Genomic DNA, 13,761 nt, shown 5'->3' on the forward strand with positions numbered 1-13,761 from the left:
TTATTACTCCCTGTCATGATTCTTAAGAGTTTATACATAATTCATGTCATGCAAAACAGCATGTACATCCAATTTTCTCAAATAAAAGACATTCTCTACATCCTTCCTCCTCCTCCACGTTTCCACATTCCCTACTTCCACCAATATTTCAGTCCTCTCTGTCCCTCTGTCCTCTCTCCCTGAGGCCCGGGTAGGCTCTATTAACAGGCTGCTTCCTGCTGAGGCCAGCGGCCTATCGCTGCTGAGGCAAGGTGGGCCGTCGCTTCCCACATCATCAATACGGAGGAGAGGAGTGGAGAAGAAGAGTGGCGAAGATTAAACAGAAAGCACGAGAAGGAAAAGGGAGGGGAAGGCTGAGAGTGGCCTTTAGCAAAGTGTCATCACTCACCTCAACTCTCCCCTTGCCCTCTCTCTTTCTCTTTCTATTTTCCTCTTGCCAGGGGACCCAAACAGCAGCGGGGGATAGAAGCCGTTTTATTACACTCCAAATGTTTTCCAAGAATATCGCAGAGTGACAAAGATCGCTAGAATTCGTTTCTCAGCCCCTGCGGCAAAGCCCTGCTTGAGAGTCTGTGGGCAGACGAGTGCTGACGGAGGTAGTGGTAGTGGCGGCGGTGTGGACGGTTGCCGATAGCGGTGATGGAGGTGGGCAGCTGCTAGAACTGCTGAGGTAGAGACGAAGGAAGCTGGGGATGGAAAGCGACAGCGCCTAGCTGTTGTCATGAAACATGGTACGGATGATGCGTTGTGAGAAGTGTGTTGCGTAGACAGCAAAGAAATGAGGTTATGGTGAGAAACTGCAGGGTGCCATGGTGTGCATATGGGAAAACACAATGCAGGAAGGCTGATGGTGGTCCCTTGTGTAACAGGCAACAGATGTGTTCTTATAATGAAATGCAAATTTGGGTGGTTATATACGGCAAAGTTCATTAAGGAAAGCTGAGTCCATACCATGCATCTTTGGTAAAAGGGTCAAATTCAATAGAGGTAAAAATGTAAATTAGTTTGATGAGTATGTTGTATCTTGTGTGAATATAAAGAAAAATAGATTCATACTTATTGACAGTAGTGGAAAGTAACCTAAAGTAACTATATTTACTCAAGTACAGCACCTAAAGGAATACCGTACCCACAAAATGATAATTTTGTCCATAGATTACTCGCTTTAATTAAAATAATCTTGAGGTACCAATAGCTATTATATACCAATACAAATCGTCATTAGCTAATGTCCTCTGTGTTTCTTTATTGAAGTGATGTGTAACAGTAACGATTTGTATTGATTACTGTCACAACTTTGATCTGTGGCTTGAGGAAGCTGGGTGAATTATGAAGACCTTCTGGGAAAATCCTGTCTGTTATTGGACAAACCTCGTTACTGTAAGAGAAGTGCTTTGAACAGTCAATCTATAACACGTTCTAATGATAAGCTTATTGTTTTTACAGGGAGAGATATCACTTCCCAAACTGTAAAGTCGTAGATCATCGAGGTTCACTGTGACGTTTTATACAACTAGTTGTGCTATGGATGCACATACACACATTAACATGCATGTGACATGATACGCAGTGTTGTTTTCACACTGTTCTGCCAAGAACTGTTGCAATGAGCCAACAAAGGCAAGCATGACAGGTGGATGTAAACAATGTAGGGTTGAATTTCTTTTTTCAAAAATCAGCTCTGAAAGAATAGACTAGAATACGTTTTGATGAAAAACAATGAATGTAAAAATGTTAAGTAGCAGCTTCTTTCTATTTTTCCTTGACTGTTCTGTTTACTTCCCTCTGGCATGTTGGTCATTGCCACAACACACTGTCTATTTCAATAAAACATGATCAAAGAAGGAAAAATGAAGCTCTCAGAGTTAACAAGCTTGCTAACGGTCATTTAGCAAACTCGCCAGCTTGTTAGCTTAGCTTGGTTGCTAATGGGACTCTCATAATACCTGATAACGCATTGCTCTTTTGTGAGACAGTTTTTACTCAGACAGAGGAGGTTAAAAAGCTACAATAGCTCCTTCTATTTTTGGCCCTCTGGCTAAGAGAGTTCAGCACTGGCAAGATGGCTTCCTATTGGTTAACGGTGAAAATATGCGTGTCAGAGTGTATCAAAGATGCACACTATGGGTCATTTTCCAAAACCGATCCTCCGATTCCCCTGGAATGAATTGATTTCACTTCGAAATTTCAGTGTTTTAAACCCTGGTGTGTCCAGGCCTTAAAGCTTCACCAGGTATTTAGAATCTAAATGACAGCAAGACATAACTGCGGACTTCAACACTAAGAAGTCAGCATATACGATGATCACAGTACGCCGAAAGATACCAAAAAGGAGAAAATCTGTGCTTGACTCTTGCAGTTGCATAACCATTTCTGATTCATCACTTCCTGTGTGCTTTAAAACATGCAGTGATTGCCATGACTACAGATGGCATGCACATAAATGCTGCACAGTAAATGATTTGAATATTTATCAGAATGTGAGAAGTCGGTGTCCTTGTGAATAATCTTTACCCGGGAGAGATAGAGATACAGTAGCTTTTGTTTTGAAGCTTGCATGAGCAAATTATTATGCTGAAAGAGACAAATAATATCGTGGTGAAATGTGTAGTGTGTTGTCATGTATTTCATGGTGGACTGAGGGTGAAAACGGTTGCTTAAAAAGTCTACCTTGTGTGAGAAGTTGAAGAGTCCTGACTTCCTCCCGGACGCGAAGCTGCAGGACCTGCTGCAGGATGTGCTGCCTCTGGGCTTCCTGCATGATGCCCATTCTCTCCAGCTTTCTGTCTGTCAATCTCATCAAAGCCCGCCCTGAGCAGAGAGATGAAAAAACCAACCAGGCTGAGGGTTAACAGAGAGAAGGAGCGGGAAGCCAGTGGGAATTCAATATGCACAGATGGAGACACTCTAAAAGGCCACAGATAAAGCATTTATGTCAGTGGAGGAACAGAGCGAGGAACACACACACACAAACAAATGTGGTGGGAAAATTACAGCCGCACGAATTGTGCATTGAATGTTGATAAGAGGGGTTTTCAAGGTTGCAAGATGTGACAGAAAAACTAATTTTTAAGAACATTTGCCTATTATGCGAAAGTCAATTAGTCTTAAGCCCAGCACAACTCAATGTGAAGCACATTCTTCTGAAATGCAGTTTTACATAAATATCAGCACTGTACATCCCTTAAGCAAAATAATCCCTCACAGCTTCTTCTTTAATTGCAAATCCTTGTATACAATCCATAATTTAATCATCCAATCAGTGTCGATGAGGGGGATTTGGGCTGCTGGTAAAAACGCGAGTCGAGTATGATGTAATTATCAACGCTTGTTACGACTGCCTTTGTAACATGTGGGATGCTAAGCAGACAGGGTGAAAATTCAGGGTAATTACTACGTGTTAGCTTGGACCCCGACAGGCCCCTTTGCTCCGGTGCCCTGATGACTCCCTGGGCATGAAACTGGCTCTGATTGGTTGACGGCCGAGGGGGAAAGATCAGTGCCGATAGGTTGACGGAAGTTAGTCTGTTGCATTCTTCTCCCTCGTTCTCTCTCTCCTCTTAACATCACCTACCATTTATACATCTTTTTTTCAGATCATTAAAGCTAACATCCCTGATGCAAGAAATGCATTTTAAAATAGGCGTTCTCACTCTTATTCAGCGCCTCTTTTTTTTACACAACAGACCTACAACAGAATGTGTAGGCAGACTATATAATTGCACGTCTCGTCACTTGTTTGGGCGATCTATTGTAGGTCGTAGACGCATGTCGACTCACACTACTACTTTGCTACCACAGCACAGAAGGGAGTAGTTGGGAAAGCTAAGTACCCTTAAGTGTTAGCGGTACAACGTTGACAGTGTTAGGCCAATTTTCTCCCGCCTCAACAAAAGCAGCTCTTCGCTCGCCGCTACGGCCAGATGGGGGTAAAATATCAGAAACTGTTAAGACGCTCCGACGCAAAATGGCGCTGAAAGTGCCCATTACATTATGTGCCAACACTGGAGAGCAAAGTGGAGTCATAAAAGCTCCGAGGTGAGAGGAGGATATTAAACGGGGAGATGGGAAGAAAAAGATTAGTGAGGTGGAAACAGGACAGATGAATTGAAGGCGGGGCGGAAGGGCGGAAAGTCGGGCAGAAAAGGGAGACGTGCAAATTGACAGAAGAAAAAGCAGAGTGCGCATGCTGTTATGAGTCTATAAATATTGGCCAACCGACACTGGGCACCTCGTTGTGTAACCAAAGATAGATCGGCATGGCAACAGAGGTTCACTTTTTTCTCTGCTTCAGTAATGTCTTTCTTAAATAACAGCAGATACAAGAGATGAAACACGGCTCTCAGACCAGGAGATTCACAGAGTTATAGAAAAAAAGAGGAAGAAGCTCGGGATGCAAATCAACAGCTTTCCATTCTGCTGCACATTCAATGAAGTTGACAGAATACTGCGATAACCACACTACACCAAATAAGTAAACATTTCCTGTTTTACATCTTATATGGGCTAAGCATTTATTTTATATGTGCCTTTTGTCATTCACAAAGAAAGGTACCGTTTGTTACACTTTCAGTGACATTACTCATGTTTGTGGTCAAATAGACTTCACAAAAGGTGTGACTCCATGTTGGACCTCTTAAAAATCCACTTTATTCAAAAAGTGAGGGTTTGGGAAATACACTTTATTTTCTTACCCAGAGTATATTTAGATGATTGATACCACTCTTGTGTCTATCCATTAAATATAAAGCTACGTCCAGCAGTCGGCTAGTTTAGCTTAGCCTAAATACTAAATACTAGTACTAAGCTTGGGTCAGTAACATTGCAAAAAACCTGCGAGAGTATGTTAGATTCTAAAAATTATGCAATGAAAAAACCCGGCCCAGTGTGGCCAATTCTTTTCCAATGAAGCTAGCTAGCAGCACTAGCTCCAAAGGTCGCCACATCTTTCAAAAAAGTAATTCAGTTGTCAACACTGACAGCCCGTCCTTTCAGACCTCCCGCCAAAGCCACTCCCCCAAAATTATCATTGTGAACGTAAGAAACTAAAGTGGCTATAGTTGGTACTCAGCTGTTAAGCTAGCAGCTAGCATTGGAAGACTCCGGTGACGCACCGGCCAAATGAAATGATTCTTTGGGTTTATTACAGACCTGCGACAGCCACAGATAACGGATTATTTTCCGTTTTTCTGTAGCGGTCTTAATACATCAGGCCTGATGTGCCCTCACATCTTATAACAAGAAGTGCATTGCAGGTGACCGGAATATAATAAGCTCGACCATGACTACGAACAAACTGCCAGTTCCGGGCGGTGGGTGCCAACGCGCCGCTCCTTCCAGTCGGCGAGGCAGTATCAGCAGGGTGGAACAGCTTCTGTGAGGAGTCCACGCTTTTACTCTCTCGCTCTGCAGTTCTGAGCCACTGGCTTCGACAATCCCATCAAGCCTCAGCCAGGAATTTTTCAAACCGCAATTAATACACTGAGCAGTGTTGCATGGCCACGAGGAGAGGAGGAGGAGGAGGAGCAGGAGGAGGAGCAGGAGGGGAGACGAGGAAATTGGTCAAGAGGAAATAAATGAGGCAAGAGAGGGAGAGATACTTGGCGAAAAGTTGGAAGTGATAGAAAAATGGCGAATCAGCTGTAAAAGGTATCAGAAATGACAAAAAAAAACAAAAACACGACTGGGCCATGTGGTGGTAGAGACAAAATATGATCTATGTCATCTTGCTGCATGGTTAATTCTACGAGGTTACAGCACCATGACAGGGCTCTCCTCTCTAACATCTGACAGATCCTCACACTTTTTACAACGCTATGCCCGTTTGAGGCAAAATTAAATGTTTTCATCAACAATATCACATAATTCTAAAAAAAAGTGTTTTAACTTCCTTATTGGGTAATCTTATCACAAAGTCACTGGTGTCAATGTAAATGATCTTTGCCCTCTTTAATTTCCAGGTTTAATTTGCCTCCAAAAAGACAGAGGTTTACCAGATGTGGCACAAACAGATATATTTTACGACTCTTATTCCACCGGCTTTTAGCTTTTTAAACATGTGATTTAGCCCTTTAACAGCTGTGAATGCTTTAGTTTTGTTATTGATTGATGTACTCCAATTTGCTTTAATCTACTGTATTCCACTCATTCATTTAGCACCAGTAACTCTTGATACATTATGGTATTTAATTGCTGCTGAAATGACATTCGTGTTCTGCCTCTTTATCACTGTGGTGTTCCCATCTGGTGGCTTTACTGGGGATACTGCAATTTTGGGTACACTCCTGAAAATCCTGCCCTTGTTATTCCTTATTTCGGGGGCTTTATGGTAGTATGGTGGCATGTAACTTGGCATGTTGTTTTTCTGCAACAGAAGCAGTAGCGTCAAGGTGTATTAGGAAAAACCTGGTGGCATCAGCCCATATCACTCTTGAATTGTGGATTTAACACTTTGGGGTGGAAAACTAAGCTAACATAAATTCCCGTCTATCTGTTTTCTGCACATACCAAAATGCTGTAGCCCCACTCCTTCCTTTTCTCAAGCCTTCCCAGTTCCCCTCTTCATGACTGTCACTTACCCATTCAGGTAGCATCTTGACTGCACACTGCTCCTGCTGGAATGAGCTGAATAATTCCATTTCCTATTACTATAAAGGGGGCTAGTGGATCCAAACGCCCAGGAAGATGAGCTCCCGCCGCTGCTTTCACTGAACTCTAAAAAAAAAAAGAGAGAAAACGGCCTCTCCTCCACCTGCTTCTCTGATTCACATCCAAGAATCTGTATTTTATTAGACAAGAGCTATATTGTAACTACTACACTAAAACACGCATGATCGGTCATATTGTTCCAAATGTATTTTCGCAGCCAAGCCAAACTACTTTTTATAGAAGCACACTGATGTGAGCACACTACACACACACACACACACACACACACACACACACACACACACACACACACAAACACATTGTCCCTGGGAGTTAGATTAATGAGTGGTGGGTGAGCAGCAGTGTTGGGCTGAAGCAGATTAATCCACAGCTATAGCATGGCACAGTCAACCACAGCTTTGATGAATGGGAGCTTAAAGTGCATCTGTACAAACACACACACGACATATACACACGACACATCGGATATAAAAGCATGCGCAAGCTGGGGGATATTTGCCAACTGGTCGCACCTACACAAACAGACACTGATGCTGCACTTCATTTCACACATGGAGCTAAAATGCCGCGCTAATTATGGCGGCGTGTGGGGGCGACCGCGGGTAAGAGACGGGAGCACAAAGGGTGCAAATTAACCCTCCTCTCCCTCTACCTTCACAATCACGCTCCTCAGGCTCAACGTGCTTTGGCAGCTGCGCTTGACGCCGGTGATGCGGTGCAAGAATGTATTCTCCTCGGGTAAATCTTCCACACCAGTCACACCTATTTCTCAAATCTCCCGCGCAGCTGTGCACACATACACGTGTCCTCTGAAAGGGTGGGATATGTGTCTATGAGAGCTGCAATCTGGCGAACTGCACTCCGAACTTGCACTGCACTCTGTCAAGCTTCGGATTGAACAAGCCGACGACGACAAAACGTACTGCAGGGCCAGGGTGGATTCCTCGCTGGCATTCGCCGTGATATCACGGAGCAGCTTGCGGCCCTTAAAGTAAATGGTGACTGATTGTCTCGGTGGCTTGTAGCCCTACAGCTAAAAAAAAGAAAAGAAAAAAGGCTACTGCAGCCAACTGAGCACCTGTGATCCGATGCTAATGCTTGTCCCTGACTGCGAGAGAGAGGAGGCCAGTTGAGGCAGAGAGAGAGAGAGCGGGGTTCAGTGGAAGTAAGGAAACTGGTCCAGCCGGCCGGAGAGACGCACAAACAAACGCCCACGCTGCGGATAATAAGCTGCCTCAGTCCTCCACTTGTCACAGCAGCGGCAGCCTCATGCTGATTTCACCACTACTGATCTATTTCAGTTTGCAGATCATTACGCCGCACCTCTGTTGGTTAGCCGTGGCTAACAACCTGCAGACAGCCGTGACTCCATAACGCCGTGGCGTCGGTACAGATAACTGAAATCACTGTAGGGCTTACTGTGGAGCTAACTAGCTGTCCTGAGTTAGACAGGCCGCCCTGAATCTCCCTGGTCATTAAGGGGAGGACTGCTAGCTGTGATTCCAGCACCCTAACATCCTGTCATGTGCGAAGGAAATCACAACGAATGAATGTGCCCGCGGACTTTCCGACGACTCAAGTCGTGATTGGAGGAACCTGCCGCGATCCTTGTCATGCGAGAGCTCACTGTCGGCTGACAAGTCACATAAACACGGCCCTCACTGAGCGAGATACCAAGTGTGGCTGAGAGGTGATGCAACATCTTCTATCCTCTACTTTCAGCATGTAAGTTTCAGAGGCCGGTAGCTCCCACGACCTTTGCGAATCTTTGTTGTAATTTGTCCCGTTTGTCACTGGAGAGCATTTGGCATGTGAAATCCATGCCAATTCACTCATTCATGCCAATTCACTCACACATTGGAGGAGGAAGCAAAGGTATTGTATAAAGTGCAGCGGACGATCACAGTCCGCGGCATCTTCCGAACACCCATCAGCCAGACCAAACGCTGCTGACAGCGGAGTCGACCCCCCCCCCCAGGAGGAGAGCAGAGTGGATGCTAAGCTAACCCAGCTATGACCTGGCTAATGTCCAGTCGCAGGAAAATAAGATGGACGAAATAAGGCGAATCCAGCAATGGGATCTCGGTGATATGGCTCCACCGTAGCATCCTGGGTTAAGCTGCCCTTGATGGGCTACATCAGTGTTGCTTGGAGCTCAAACATAATCAGATGATGGACAGTGTTTCCCTGATGTTGAATGACCAGAGGGTTGTTTTGCTGCTGGTTCCATTCCTCCTGATGCAAATTCAATGTTTTTTCTTCCGTAGCAAATGGGCTACAGCTCCATTTCTTTGTGCAACCCTGTGTTGCACAACAACAATACAATTATCCTGGAATCCCCGAATCATATCAAGTTGTCGTTGGTAACTCCTTTGATTGATGGGTTTCTCTACTGCACTCTTATTTTCTTTATTGAAAGTGGGGCATCTCATTACTAGCTGCACTGTAACTGCACCATAACTGCATTTCTGGTCTGTTATGCGCATCTCGTTTCTGTGAAACTAAAGAGTGCGTACTGTATAATGAGCCTAACTACACTTTGTTTGTGTAACTGCTCTGCTGCGTTGTCATTCACACTCTCCGAACATTTCATTTCCAAACTCTCCATATGGAAAAGCGAGGGCGACACTTTCAAAACATGCAATTGGCAGAGCCGTAATTAATTTTATATTACACATTGCTATATAATCACCTTGCCAATGGCATCATTAAGCGCGATTCATTCCGTCTGCGGATCAAATCGTCCCCCGAACAGCTCATCAGCAGCGAGCTGTTCAAATTTCCCTTTTGGAAATTACACAAAACAATGGGCACCATTGCCGGCAGAATTCATTGTCTCATCCCTCAAGAGCTGTTTAGGCCTGTGTTGCTGGGTGTCCTCGTCACCGGTTCTTGAAATAAAAAGTGTTTGTCACCTTTTTATCCTGTTGTGCGGCACATCAAATATGCATTTTGTACCCAGCGTGAGGCCCTTCGGAGGACGAGGGCGATTGCGGCCGCTTTCAAAGTGGAGGGGATGATGGATCCGCCAACCAGAAGCGGGTTGAACGCGATCCTTTAGAAGAACTGAAGCGGTCGAGTGTGGGCTGCTGGATACCGGCCACTCTTCATTAAACCGCTAACATTACAGGCTATTAATTATTTAGAGGGAGGCCTTATGACACCATACGTCAAGCGGTATTACGAGGCTGCTTGAGTGTTCATGTGCAAGGAAAAACAGCCTCATCGATGGATGGTTGAAGTGGTATTCCCAATTCACACTGTACCGCTGTCTGTTTTTTTTTTTTTTTAATCAAAGCCGCAGAAATTCCACACTTTGTTCTGTGTGTCTTTCAGTCCGGGGGTCTTGCTCTTACAGTATGTAGGTGGGGGATGGGGGGCCTTTTATACCACCTGTGTCCAGGGAGTTGTCGTTTCAATCTATCCACGGCTGTGGGATATTTATCGATATAATTTAATACTAGAATATCTAAAGTTGTTAATTTGACAATCATATATACTGAGTGACAAATAAGGAATGCCATTTTTAATAATGTAGACTTCGTTATGGCCAAGAACCAGAGCTTTAAATGTGAGTGCCGACGGATTTTTTAAACTCATTTACAAATTACCCAAAGGTTTGTAAAGCCGCCCCTGAAGCCAGCCTCCGCAGCTGCATCCAATTCTGCCTTTCAATGCCTGAAGAGAGGCTCTGAATTTCCACAATGTGATGCAATGGGCCTCTCTGACAGAAAATACAACTTAATGGTGACTCGCCCTCTTCCGTCCTCTTGCTTTTGATTACTTCATCACCTCTCTCGCGCTGATTACATCCAAGGTATCGCAAATTGTGCATTTAACTAATTCTTCATGCCAAGCTACTCTCCCACCCAAAAGAGCTTCGGCCTTGTAATTACAACGGATTAGGGACTAATATCTAATTATGCCTTAATATGCTTTAATGCCTTTTTAATGGCAGCTCTGGTGCTGAAGTCAAATTCTGCCACCGTCTCTGTAGGGGGTGGGAGGTGAGGGCCGGGGAGGGAGCGGGTTTCCTGGCAGTGCGTGCTTGAGAGAGGATGTGAAACATTGATTCTTTTTTTTTTTTTTTTGGCTGAGGTTACAGGAGCCCAGCAGGGAGCCAGCTGTTGCATACTGAAGTCGTTCGGCGTCGAAATATTGCGCCGGCCCTGAGAAGCGGCGAAATGCGATTCCCTCGCCGCTGTTGTCATGTCGAAGGAGGGCGGACGCAAATGCCTGCTTGAATTATGATCTGGAATTGAGAGCGTTTATTGATTTCGGTACTTTATGGAGGGACGACTAGTCTGCCAAGACAAGTGAGATCTGAATACCGCTGGCAAAAGTGGAGTATTCCAGTATTCTGTTGACGGATCGGACGGGAAATACAGCAAAGAGACGTTCTGGGTTGGAGAATCCGATGTTCTGCAAACCAAAAAAATTCAGCCCATCGATGCAGAGACACACACACACTCCATTTTCAAAGGGTTGTAGCTATTGTATGACACCGAGTAGATATGCTCAGATGCACGACCGCGTGCCCTTATAAACGTATTCACACTCACTGTTTGTTTCTCCACGCATGATTGTTTTCCACAACAATATTCCGTTCATCATTTGTTTGCCCCTTGTTTATTCTAACAGGGTGTAGGAACAGTAGAAAAAAAAGCGATCTGCATAATATTTCAAAGATTGATTGGGATGCAAATTGCCTCGTGAGCCCAATCGGTGTGGCCTGGCCTGTTTTAATTGGGTTCTGTTAATTAATGCTCGATGTGAAGACAAACTGAATTACTTGCAGGTTTTTGCGCATGTCATTATCTCCTAATTGTGCCAGTAGAAAAAAACACTGTGTGTGTGTGTGTGTGTGTGTGTGTGTGTGTGTGATTGTACTGTATGTGCATGCCTATTTGGTTAACCCTTTATTCTGTTGTATAATCCTGTAAAAATCATTACACCTTAATAAGAAGCACATATCATTAAGTCAACACACCATTAGGAGGCTAAGTTGTAATGTTTTAATCACTGAAGGACTAATACAAGAAAATATTATTTATTTACAGACTGAATGCATTAGGCTTGTCAGGAACACTGAGGCATTTAATGTTAAAGTTAAGATTCATTTTCCTTAATTAGATATTGCCCTCTTGAGAAATTCTCTACCAACTGAATGACTGCACTTGACAGGATTTTTTTTTTTTTTAATGCAACAAACACTGCGCGGGTGAGATAAGAGGTGTGTTTGCAGTGCTATCCGCTGGAAGCACTTGTTGTGTAGTGCCTTGTATTTCATCTGAATTATTACAGCGAGTAATTCATTTTGCACGAGACCCAAATAAGTAGGAAAAAAAAAAATCACGGCGGTGCTTCAACCGCACCTCGAACTTAAAAGAAAAGAACATTTCACCCAAATGCTCCTGCTTGACGATGGATTGAAAAACAGCGGTTGAGCGAGAACAAAAATGCATCCCGAGCTAAAACGGGTCCGTGAATCATTATCATGGCTGCGGAGCGATGAGAGTCGAGGAGGTCCTCGAAAAGCAACAGATAAACATGTAAATGTGATCAGTCGTGCTCCGGGGGGGCAGAGAGCAACGGCAATTAACGGTCGTCTGTGCAGACCGGAGCGTCGTTAGCGCCGGGGTGACCTTGAGGAGCCTCGTTAGCGGGGATTGATTGACGCGGCGACTGTCGTCAGCGGTGACGCCGACAGCGAGCGGAGCGCGGGCGGACAGACGGGTGGGCCGGGTGGCAGACAGTGGGTGCAGAGAGCGCACCTGGGATGTTATGGATGAGGCCTGAACTCAACATGAAGACGTGACAAATAGTTCCCGAGGCAGAGAATGACGCCTCGCGTTTTCACTGCAAACTTGATTTGGGAACAAATTTGGGATTTTGCTGAGAGCACTTTTACCAAAATAAAAAAATGTTGTTTGTCCAACACAAAGACACATGAGTTTCTAAATGTTAAGGAATATAAAAGAAAAACACATGAAATCTATTAATCTTATTTAGATTATTATATGGTTTAGAGCAATTATTATGACGATTACATTTGTGTACTTAAGAAACACTTTTGGTCCGCTGATTTCAATTAAGACTCCATGTAGCTTCTGAATGCCTTACTGTACATACTGCTTGCCGATGCTTTTTTATTTTCCTGTAACGTCAGTACAGTGACAGCCTTTGTTTTCAGTGGGATCTCTCCAATTCTTGGGTAGGTGCCAGAGTGTTTGCACACGGCACACAGCTTACCTTATATAGTGTTTAGGGGGCGTTACCTATGCTAATAACACACAATGATCATGTTGATCATGTGGGATTAATCACTCGGCACACCTGAGGAAGAGCAGGTTTGGATGGAGGATGTTTCTCACATCTGGAGTTGACTTCTCTTATTTTTTCTCTAAAGAAAAAATCTTCCAGGACAGACACTGTGCCCGGTCGGTGCAAGTGTGAATCAGTACCTGTGATGTCGTGCTGTTTGAAGGAGTCGCTGTAGATCTGGTGCTGATTGGGACAGTGTTTCTTCAGCCACTTGCAAACGTCCTGTTGGGTCCACAGGGCCACCGGCTTGGACAGCTTCACATATCCTGGCTGAGACAAACAAGGAAATGTAAAATTAGAAACATTTCATAATCACTTATACTCATGTTTTCACATCAGAATCCACCTCAACATGTACTGATGCAGTTGGACAAGTCCCTTTTTTTGTTTTAACAAGCTTGATGAACTGTGGCTCCACTGTTCTTGTTTAGAGATCCTGTTTCTGCACTGTTTTTGGACGACAACTCACACATTTCGGTCAGAGCATGAGTTGACAGGACTGCAGTAACCGTCTAATAAAATACAGTTGCCTGTCATCGTTTTCCACCGGCGGGTCAGAGAGCAGTCGAGTGACACCTTCCGCCCGACTGATCTTGTCATATTATATTTACTGGCTGCTGTGTGACATTTTCCCACCTCCAGGATCAATAAAGTATTCATCTTTTTAAAGTACAAGTGCAGTGACATACGAGCAAAAAAAAAAAAAAGAGAAGAATGTTGAAATGCCCTTTCAACCGCATGCTAAATGACCTCTTTCACAGCCATTGG

At 44.3% G+C, this 13,761-nt stretch overlaps 1 protein-coding gene across 2 annotated transcripts in view; it reads right to left on the reverse strand.

Annotated features, from left to right (window-relative positions):
• samd12 (sterile alpha motif domain containing 12) overlaps nucleotides 1–13,761 on the reverse strand; it is a 131,260-nt gene that overhangs the window by 91,137 nt on the left and 26,362 nt on the right. For both annotated transcript variants that reach the window (XM_068711287.1, XM_068711288.1), the window contains exons 3-4: nucleotides 13,134–13,263; nucleotides 2,671–2,811 (exon numbers count right to left, since the gene is read on the reverse strand). In XM_068711287.1, the coding sequence (XP_068567388.1) occupies nucleotides 2,671–2,811; nucleotides 13,134–13,263 (271 nt within the window). The remainder of the gene's footprint in view (nucleotides 1–2,670; nucleotides 2,812–13,133; nucleotides 13,264–13,761) is intronic.

The sequence above is a fragment of the Cebidichthys violaceus genome, unplaced genomic scaffold (assembly GCF_023349555.1).
Source record: "Cebidichthys violaceus isolate CVI_PGR_0920_01 unplaced genomic scaffold, fCebVio1.0.p SCAF_16, whole genome shotgun sequence".
Taxonomy (NCBI): domain Eukaryota; kingdom Metazoa; phylum Chordata; class Actinopteri; order Perciformes; family Stichaeidae; genus Cebidichthys; species Cebidichthys violaceus.